General features: G+C 65.3%; 1 protein-coding gene across 1 annotated transcript; it reads left to right on the top strand.

Moving 5' to 3' along the window:
- The first annotated feature begins 3,174 nt into the window (after window positions 1–3,174).
- On the top strand, window positions 3,175–10,472 carry CAMKV (CaM kinase like vesicle associated). The gene is made up of 11 exons (XM_054640148.2): window positions 3,175–3,426; window positions 6,469–6,577; window positions 7,782–7,913; window positions 7,992–8,066; window positions 8,143–8,281; window positions 8,361–8,481; window positions 8,722–8,797; window positions 8,877–9,013; window positions 9,092–9,170; window positions 9,244–9,331; window positions 9,467–10,472. Exons 2-11 carry the CDS (start codon window positions 6,483–6,485, stop codon window positions 9,899–9,901), a joined length of 1,377 nt encoding a protein of 458 aa, XP_054496123.2. The 5' UTR covers window positions 3,175–3,426; window positions 6,469–6,482; the 3' UTR covers window positions 9,902–10,472.
- The last annotated feature ends 21 nt before the right edge of the window (window positions 10,473–10,493 follow it).

Genomic DNA, 10,493 nt, shown 5'->3' with positions numbered 1-10,493 from the left:
GCCATTTTTAGAAACCGGCAAGTTTTGCTAATGATGCCTGTGAGCGGCGGGGGGGCTGCCCTGGCACCCCCAGTCCCTGCTGCCCACACCCCGCAGCCAGCCCTGGCCCTCTGCCCTCCCCGCCCGGCCCTGGAACCTGGAACTGGGGGCACCTGCACAGCCCGGGGCACCCCCGCACCCACCTGAGGCTCTGCTGGCCCCCGGAGAGCTTTGGTGTACTTGGGGAGCTTCAGGAGCCCCTGGGAAGCTTTGTAGCCCCTGAGGACCTCTCCTGGTCTCTGAGGAGCTTTGGTGGCCCTTGGGGAGCTTTGGTGGTCCCTGGGAATCTCTGCTGTCCTCTGGGGATATCTGCTGGCCCCTGGGGAGCTCTGCTGTCCTCCAGGAAGCTTTACTTTACCTCAAAGCCTTCCAGGCTATAAGGCACATATTTTTCTCCTTTCTCTGCCCCTGAGACAGCACTGGCATTTAGCTGGGGAGGCTTGGCCCATCCCAGCACCCACCTAGGATCAGTGCCAGCCATGTCCAGTCCTGGTCCTGGTCCTCTCCCTTGGGGACAGTTCTCTCCCCGAGCCTGAGCCCTGAGCAGCCTCCCTGCACCCTAGTCCCTGTGGCTGCAGGTGCTGCCAGAGACCCAGGGGACCCCCAAAGCTCTTTCAGTGGGAAGGGGAGTCAAACCCGGATGTCATGGCACCACTGTGATGCAGGAGTACGCTGTGGAAAACAAGCCCCCTTTTCCCATCAGGGCTCCAGGGACAAGAGCCAGCCCCGGAGGTGACAGGAACCAAGCCACTGGAGAGGTACAAGGCTTTTTGTGCTGTCATTGGCACAGGGACAGCCCCCATCAGGAGCAGGCTGGCCAGGGACAAGCAGCCACGGCCAGTGGTGCCCAGCCAGATGTGGGGCAGCCCTGTCCACAGCCAGGTGTGGGGCAGCCCTGTCCTCACACACGGCGTGGTCACCAGCCGGGATGGGCTGGCCGAGGTGTGGCACTGCAGGGGACACCGTGCCTGGTGACCACACTGAGTGGCTCTCTGGCTGTGTCCCTTGACACCTTGGAACAGAGGTGTCTTGGGACACCTGTGGGGAGGGCAGCCCTGCCACTGTGCACCCCCACTGCCACTCATCCCAGTGAAGGGCCAGGGGTGGCCATCAGCAGCTGCACCGCCTCTTTTTCTCTCCTCCTTGCCCCCCACAGGCCCCCCGAAAGGAGGGATGGGGTTTATTTGGCCCCGTTGCCGGGCCGACGTGCGCAATTATCGCTGATTGCCTGGCGGTTGCCATGGCGACGGCAAGCACGCAGGGATGCGCTGCCGCGTGGTGCTTGAGTCACGGACACGCTGAACACCCCCCGCTGCACCCCACTGCACCCCACTGCACCCCACTGCACCCCAGCACAGACATGCTGAACATGCATCCCACTGCACCCCAGAGCAAACGTGCTGAGCACCCCCTGCTGCACCCCCCAGCACCGTCTGGGCTGGCCCTCCATCCCTGCACCCTCCTGGGGCACGGGGATACAGCCAGGTGTCCCCCAGCTGAAGCAGGGGGGTATGTGCAGGTGTCCCCCACCCCATGTCCCCCATCTGAGGCAGAGGTGTACAGCCAGGTGCTGCCCCCAGCCCTGGCAGCCCCACACTGGGCACCCCAGCCTCACTCTCTCCAGAGGTGCTGTAGGAAAAATCACCCCAAACAAGCCATGCCATCCCACACTCAGCTCTGGGGTGTAGTGGGGAGGGAGTGGGTGCATGGGGCAGTGGGCCATGGCATTGTAAGGACAAACGCCATTGGGGTCAGCAAAGCTCATCACCCCAAAACAGGGCACGGAGTGGACCAAGATCTGAACAGAGTCAGGAGCAGGAGGGAACCAGAGCACAGTGATGGGAGCCTGTGGCAGGAGACTGCTGCCAGGAGGTGACAGGCACGAGCCGGGGTCAGGGGACAATGGAGAAGTGCCACCACATCCCTCATGCTGCAAGGCAGCGCTGGGCAGCCCTGAGGCACAGGGTGCCTGCCGGGTAATGATGGCTTACACTCGGGTCCCCGCGAGGTGCAGAGATTAATAACCCTGGAGCTCTGCTGCCAGCCACAATGATTAAACTCTTGATTAGAAGCTCAAACTACAGTGCCCTGCAAATTCCCCTTGCTCTCACACACCCTTAATCACCCAGCACGGGTGGTGATAGGCCTGGGGCTGGCAGGGCTCGGTGCCACACAGGGGACGGGTGCTGGGAGTGCCCCAGCTGGCTGTCCCTTGCAGTGCTGGCTGGTCTCCAGTGAGCAGAGGGGACAGGCTGCTTTGGGACCCTGGTGTCCCCCACCCATGGGTGGGAGAGGGCTGTGGGTCCCGTGAGTGCATGGCCACACCGTGTGGTGGCTGAGGCCCTCAGGAGGTTTGGGGAGCTGGGGTTTGGTGGGCACAGGGGCGGGAGGGGAGGGAAGTGGGGGTGCAGTTCAGAAGCAGCACCATATGGGCAGCAAATGCCAGCGTGTGGCACACAGCCCTCGGGGGGGCTCTGCACACGTGGCGGCACTGCGTGAGGAGCGGGGGGCGAGGGGGCTGGGGCAGGGACTGGTGCCCTGTTGTACCCTGGGGACTGTGCTGCCCACCCAGGGCTGGTCCCACACTGGGCTCTGGGCAGAGGTAGGAGAATCAGGGTGGCCGATTTCTTGTCCCTCCTTCCTCCAGGCTGTTGCACAAAGACAAACCCTGTCGTAGGGAAGTGAGTAGAGCCTTCGGCCCTGCTGCTGGAGGAGAAGTTGCCTGGCTCCAACTGGATGATGGCACAGAGGCAGGAACATGTGTCTACCATGTCCTCATCGTGCCTTTTAGTGCCCTCAGGGGGCAGATACCTGTGATGCTGAGCCCACGCTCAGCTGTGCTAAAATCCTGCTCCTGTCCCATCCCATCCCATCCCATCCCATCCCATCCCATCCCATCCCATCCCATCCCATCCCATCGGCCATGGCACAGCCCAGGGGATCCCGGCTCACCCCAGAGGGTGCACTATGGTGTCCCATGGGGTCTCTGGTCCCACGGGGTCCCCGGGCTGTGGCGGTGTCCCAGCTCGGTGACAACCCCCCGGCCTCGCCTCCCGCGCTCCGGGCGGTCCCAGAGCCACGCGTGACCCGTCCCCACGGGCGGGGCGCGAAGTTTGGCGGTGACGTCAGGGGAGGGGCGGGACGTGAAAGGGGGCGTGGCCGCACGGTCCCGCCCCCCCAACTTGCCGCGCCGGGCGCGCGGGGCCGCGCCGCGACGGACCGACGGCTGGGCTGGGATCGGCTGGGATCGCTGGCACCGGCGGGGATCGGCTCGGCTCGGCCCGGCTCGGCCCCGGCCCGGCGCGGGAGGGCGGGCGGGAGGGGCGCGCTCCCCCCGAGCGGCGGCCCCGGGCCGCGGCCCCCCGTTGCGGTCGGAGAGGCGTGCAGGTGAGCGCCGCGCCGCGCCGGACCGGGGGCGAGGGGGGCCGGGCCCGGCGGGGGGGGCGTTGCTGGCATCTGTCGCCGTCCGGCCCGGGGCTGCCCCCAACTCTCCTCCCGACCCCGGGGGCCCGGGACGTCCCGACGGGGCCGCGCGTATCCCTGTCCGGTGCGTGCGCGCCCCGACGGCCGCCCGCCGCCGCACTGCCCCCGCCGGCACCCGCGTCCCGCAGAGCCCGAGCCCCGACGGGCGCCGTGGGCACGGCGAGCTGCCGGAGCCCGGCTCCCCCCGCGCCTCCCCGCTCGCCCCCCCGGGCCACTGCTGTCCTGGTGCCGCCCCCGTCTCCGCGAGGAGCCCGGGGAACCGGGCCGGCACCGCGGGAGCGGATGCTGCCGGGGAGCCTCTCCCCGTGCCCCCGCCGCCGAGCATCCCCTCCCGGACCCCGCACCTCTCTCTCCCGCAGTCCGCTCCCTTCCCGCTGCCGCAGCGCTCCGAGCCGGCCAAACGCAGACCTCCCTGCGGAGCGCGGCCCGGGCTGTCCCTCCGCACACCCCGGGCCGGGGGCGGCGGGACTCCCCCGGCCCTGTCTCAGCCCCAGCCCGGCGGCTCCGCGGGCAGCGCTGGGCCGGCCGGCCCCTCCGCCTCCCCTCCGCCTCCCGCTGCCTGCACTAGCAATATTTCGGTCCGTCTTAGCCCGGCTGCGTTTTCTGCCTGTCCCCGGTACATCCTTCCCCCGGGACGTGGGGGCGGGATGACGGGGGGAACCCCACACGGACATGTCCAGGGCAGCTGCAGGTGGAAGCGGGGCTGCAGATGAAATACCAGCCGGTGGCACCTCACGCCGTGGGGCAGAGCGGGGGGTCGGGGGCTGGGGGGCCCCGCTGGCGAGGGCTGCACGGCTGCGTCATCCCTCCGTGCCATCCCCACCCGGCCACCCACTTCCCCGCTATTGTCTTACACCCGCTGTTGCTTCTGCTCCCAAATTAGACTCTTGGAGGGGGGTGCTGGCTGCGTGCGGGTGCCAGCGCAGCACGGAGCCTTCCCCCCGGCACCCCGTGGAGGGAGCACTCTTCCCTTTGCCCACCTCTTGCCTGGCTGCCCCTGCTCCGGGGGGGTGCTCTCACCTGTGGGGTGCAGGTGCTGACCCCGATGTTGGGCTGGGTACCAGCCTCCCTTGTGGGGTATCCCAGGAGCGCTGAGCCCCTCGAAGCCAGCCTGGGGCAGGGAAGGATGGCAATGCTCAGCCCTGGCAGGATGGGTGGCCACTAAACCAACGGGAACTAATTTTATGAGCGCAGATTAGCTGAGTGCTCCCATAGACAGCAATAAAATCCCGATATATCATCCCATCCCGGTCCCCTTCCCAGCTAATCCTGGCACCGTGCCCCCAGTGCTGGCAGCCTGCCCATCTGCCAGCCAGCCCTGCCCCTGATGGTCTGTGGCACTGAGCCCACCGCCTCTCCAGCAGCTGCCAGGACAGCCCTCATTCCCCTTAGCCAGGTACAGTGGCACGGCAGAGCTGGTGTCGTGTGGCATGGGGACACAGAGGTGCCAGGCAGGGCATGTTTGCCAGGAGAGCTGCTGGGATGAGTCAGGAGTAGGCTGGAAAATCTCATCCAAACTGGGGCACAAGCAGTGGTGTCCCATGGGTGCTCTTCTTCTCTTTTGGGACTTGGTGCATGCATGCTGGGCAGGGCTCTTACTCGGTGTGGGCTCTCCTGGCAGGACGGTGCCTGGGTGCCTTGCAAGCTGGGAGCATCCATCCTGGGGGCATCACTCCAGCAGGTATAGAGGCAGTTCAGCCCCAGAGGGTGGAGGCAGGAAGGAGCATCCCCCCATTCCCTGGCTCACCGCACTCACGTCCCACCCAGGTTTGGGTCAATCACCCCAGGGAGCACTTCAGTGCATGCCCCGGGTGCTGCAGGCAGCATGCCTTCCTCCCAGGGCCTGCACAGCAGGGATGGATGGGGCTGTGCACCTGCAGGTGGGTCGGGTGCTGCCGGGTGCTGCCCGTCCCTGCCCCCTCCCAAGGATGTGCCGCTTTCTGCATCTTCAGCTCCCATTGCCATAGCAACAGGCTCAGCGCTTGGGTACCCGCGATGCCGGCTCCCGCATCCCGCATCCCGCAGCCATCCTGCCCGCAGCCCTCGCCACCGGGCTGCCAGCACGGCACAGCAGGGCACAGCAGGGCACAGCACAGCGTGGTGTTTGGGGAGCTTTAGCCTGGGCAAGGGGTGCCTCCAGCACAGTCCCAGCTTCCCATCACAAGGTCCCGCTCAGGCCCATCTGAGAGGGCTGGGGGTCCTAGGCAGCTCTGTCATCTTCTGAGCTGTCAAAAAATAATGTCAGCTGAAACTTCCTCCCGCTAACACGGTGGGAAAGGGGAAGAAATCACTTTATGTGATCAATTTGCTTTTCTGGGAAGCATCCAAGAAGGATCTGGTTTTGAAGAGTTCCCAACAGGGAAGCAAGGGGCAAAGCATCCTTTCTAAAGGGCTGGAGAAGCTGGCATCTGCCAAGGCTGGTGTCCTGACTGCTGCCAGTGGCACCTCTGAGCTGCAGTGCCACCTGCCTGGTGCCACAGTCAGGGCTGGTTGGGGATGGCAAGCTGAGACTGGTGTAACCCACTGCATATGTGACAACGTGTGACAATGCTCTGCCTGGGGAGGCCCCATCTGCTGAAATGTTACTGTGGGCAAGACTGGGCTGAGAAACAGGAAAGGATCCGTTCACCTCCACTTGTCTCCTCAGTGGGTGCTCCAGGCACTGTGCTAACCCTGGCTGCTAATTAATCATTAATAATCCACCAACAGGGGCCAGAGGGGGAAGCTTGTGGCTGTGCTGGCAGCCTGGGCCCAGGCAGAGGCTGGATGCCACAGGCACGGATGCCCATCGGTGGGGCTGGGCACATGGCGGCTGGCGGCAGCTGCAGAGCACGAGCAGCCGCTGTGCTCAGGTTCCACGTTAATTGGCACAGCTTGGGAGGGTCTGCTGTGGCTCCAGGGGGGCGGCAGTGCCGGGGCACTCACTGCCTCTCCCTGCCCTGCCAGCACCGGGCCCTGCGATGCCGTTTGGCTGCGTGACGCTGGGAGACAAGAAAGATTATAACCAGCCGTCTGAGGTGACCGACAGATATGACCTGGGCCAGGTCATCAAAACGTGAGTTGGTCCCTCTGCGGCCCCATGGATGCCCTGGGGAACCCCAGCCACCTGTGTGGGGCTCTTGGGGTGCTGAGGAGTGGCACAACACTGCCTCTGGGGGCTCTGAGGGTGCTGGTCCCCAGCTGGGCTGGGATTGCAGGGTGTATTTTGGGGTGGCTTTACCCTAATTAGACCCTCTTGCTCGTGGGTTGCATGGGGGATATTCACAGCTAGCTCTAAGGAAAGCAGTGAGCTTTCCCACTGCTGCTGGCTGCAGCTGGGCAGCTTCCCATATCCCTCCCTCCTCCCCTCAAGATTTGCAGGGATTGCAGCAATTCCACACGATCCTGGCTCCCTGGAGCATTTTGTGAATCAGGAGGGCTCAGCCACAGCAAAGGAAAGACAGATGTCACTTGAGGGGTAGTGGAGCACTGCTGCTTCCCCCAACTTTTATTGCCATGCTGAGGAACCTGTTAGGATGCACTCCAAAAAATGAAGCCCTCACACCCCTTGAGAGAGGGTTGACCACAAAATAGGCACTAGAATTTTTTCCATCAATTTCCAAAATTTCCTCTGCTTGGACAGAGGTCACACCTGGCAGGGTCACACTGGGTGGCAGTGGGGACCTCGGTGCTCTCAGATTTTCGCTCCATCCTCTGGGCACTTTGACCCAAAGCCCACAGGTCACTGTTCCCCTCCACCCAGGGCAGTGGCCGTGAGGATTTCAGTGCAGCTGGGGGGATTGGAAAGCCAATGGCTTTGCTGGAGCAGTGCCAAGTGCCCCCCGGGGCTCCCCTGCAGCTGCAGCCTGGCCATGGGCTCAAGCACCATGAATAATAGAACAGAAACACTGCAGCTACCGGCACATCTCCCTTTGTTTCTCCCCGACTGCTGTGCTGATGTTAATGTTGGGTGTGCTGCTGTTCCACCTTGGCACGAGTGGCTTTGCAGTGGGTCTTACCTCTCCTGTCCTGAGGATGGGGCTTTTTAAACAGCAAATTCTCCCCCTTCCCTATCAATTTGCTTCTTCCATGTCAGTTGCTTCTCATGCTGCTTTTTCTACCCCTCCAAAGTGTTTTTGAGCCACAGCTTTCTTCTACTTCTGTGGCATCCCCCCTGACTGCTGGGATCTGGGGGAATGCTGGTGGGCTCAGGGACCACCTAAGCACCCCAGTCTCAGTGGTCCCCAGGAACGGGCAGATGTCTGGGGGTACCCTTGCAGGGAGGAGTTCTGTGAAATCTTCCGGGCCAAGGAGAAGACAACAGGGAAGTTGTACACCTGCAAGAAGTTTCTGAAGCGGGATGGGCGGAAAGTGCGGAAGGCAGCCAAAAACGAGATCATCATCCTCAAAATGTGAGTGCTGGGGCTGGAGGGGATCCTGTGCTACTGGGCAAACTGGGAACTCCTGCCCATGCCCCTGTCTCTCTGCAGGGTGAAGCACCCCAACATCCTACAGTTGGTGGATGTCTACATCACCCGCAAGGAATACTTCATCTTCCTGGAGCTGTAAGTTTGGGACATTTGGAAGTGGGGAGGGGGTGGCCCCGCCAGGGCTGGGTCTCGGCAGAGCTGCTGTCTGCAGGGCCACTGGCCGGGAGGTCTTCGACTGGATCCTGGACCAGGGCTACTACTCGGAGAAGGACACCAGCAATGTCATCCGGCAGGTGCTGGAGGCTGTTGCCTACCTGCACTCACTCAAGATCGTCCACAGAAACCTCAAGGTGGGTGGCAGGGGGGTGGGAGCACCCATGGGTGCTGCCATGCCCCCCATCCTGGTACTCACAGTCCCTGTGCCGGCAGCTGGAGAACCTGGTGTACTACAATCGCCTGAAGAACTCCAAGATCGTCATCAGTGACTTCCACCTAGCCAAGCTGGAGAATGGGCTCATTAAGGAGCCCTGTGGCACCCCTGAGTACCTGGGTGGGTGAGAGCCAGCCGGGTGGGCATGCAGGGGCGGGCAATGCTGGGTCCCAGCAGGTCCCTACTGCTCCTTACCATCCATTCCTTACTACCTGCTGCTGCACCTCCCATTCCCCATCACCCTGGGGGCTGATCCTGGGTACTTCCAGTGGGTGCCTCCCACTCCCATCACGCCAGGGCCAAGATGGGATGGGCCATGGCTGGGGACCCCGGGGGATGGTTGCTCTTTGTCTCTGGCAGCTCCGGAGGTGGTGGGGCGGCAGCGGTACGGGCGGCCGGTGGACTGCTGGGCCATCGGCGTCATCATGTACATCCTGTGAGTGTGGGGTGAGGGACGGGGTAGCTACAAGGGCTCGGGGCTGGGGCGGGACTGAGCCCCCCACCACGTTCCCCAGCCTCTCGGGAAACCCCCCTTTCTACGAGGAGGCAGACGAGGATGACTATGAGAACCATGACAAGAACCTCTTCCGTAAAATCCTGGCTGGGGACTATGAGTTCGATCCGCCCTACTGGGATGACATCTCGCAAGCGGGTGAGCCCCACACTGGGGGAGTACGTAGGGTCCCATGTTGTCCCCTACCAGTGCTGACTTCTCCCCCTGTGCCCCCAGCTAAGGAGCTGGTGACACGCCTGATGGAGGTGGAGCAGGACCAGAGGATAACGGCAGAGGAGGCCATCTCCCATGAGTGGTGAGCAGCGGCAAGGTCAGATGGGGAGCCAGGGGGACTGGCAGGGGCTGCTCACGCCTCACTGCCTCTCCAGGATCTCTGGGAATGCTGCCTCTGACAAGAACATCAAGGATGGCGTCTGTGCCCAGATCGAGAAGAACTTCGCCCGGGCCAAGTGGAAGGTGAGTGTGGGTGTGCCATGCCTCCATGTCCCCTCTCAGCTAAGCCCGGTCGCCCACCGTGGGGCAAAGAGCCTGGTGGGGCTGCCAGTCCCTGCCCCTCCGCCAGCCCCACACCCCCCCGTGTCTCCCCCACAGAAAGCCGTGCGAGTGACCACGCTCATGAAACGCCTGCGGGCGCCCGAGCAGTCGGAGACGGCGGCAGCCCCGGCCCCGGCAGCGACTCCGGCCCCGGCAGCGACTCCAGCCCCGGCAGCGGCTCCGACCCCGGCAGCAACTCCAGCCCCGGCGGCGACCCCGGCCCCGGCGGCGACCCCGGCCCCGGCAGCGACCCCGGCCGCCGCCCCGGCTCCCGCCGCCGCGGCCGCGGAGCCCGCGACCACAGAGCCCGCCACCGCCACGGCCCCGGCCCCCGCCACGGAGCCCGCAGCCCCCTCCGCCACCGCCCCGGAGCCCGCAGCCCCCGGCACGCCGCCCGCCGCCGCGCAGCCCCCGGCCCCCGGCACACCGGCCGCCACCACATGTACCGAGGCCGGGGCCGCCGCCGAGCCCCCCAGCGAGCAGAGCGGCTGAGCGGCCCCCGCGCCCCCTGTACATAGCCCCGGCATGGCCCCCCAGCCCCGCCTGCGCCCCCTTTTCTACGTGCCCCGCCGGAGAGCCGGCCGCGGGGCAGAGCCCTGCATGGCGCCCGTTCCCCCGTGTCCTCCCAGCTCTCTCAGTCTGTCCCCCGCCGCCGTCCCCTGCCCTGGGGATGCCCAGAGACGCGGGGCAGCCCCGCTCGGCCGCACGCCCCGCAGCGCCGGGGGGGCGTCCGGGGCCCCCCGGAACACGCGTGCATGTGCGGGACCGCAGGCGGGGCCGCCCGGGACGGAGCGGGGGCCGTCCCGGAGATCCCCTCTCCGTCCCGGGACCCCCGGGGGGGGGGACACGGGGACCCCCGCCCGGGGGCAGCCGCACGGCCCCCCACGCGTTGTGCCTGGAGGACCCCCGGTGCCCCCCCGTGCCCCCTCCCCGGTCCCCGCTTCCCCCCTCGCAGCTGCATGCCTGCAGGGCCGGCTCTGCCCGCGGCTGCCGCCGCCGCCCCGCGCCCCGCCGCTGTATCTCTGGCAAATAAAGACCCCGCTGAGGACAAACTGAGACAGCACCAGCGCCGCCTGCCCAGTCT

The sequence above is a fragment of the Agelaius phoeniceus genome, chromosome 11 (assembly GCF_051311805.1).
Source record: "Agelaius phoeniceus isolate bAgePho1 chromosome 11, bAgePho1.hap1, whole genome shotgun sequence".
Lineage (NCBI taxonomy): Eukaryota > Metazoa > Chordata > Aves > Passeriformes > Icteridae > Agelaius > Agelaius phoeniceus.
This window is presented reverse-complemented; position numbering and strand designations above follow the sequence as displayed.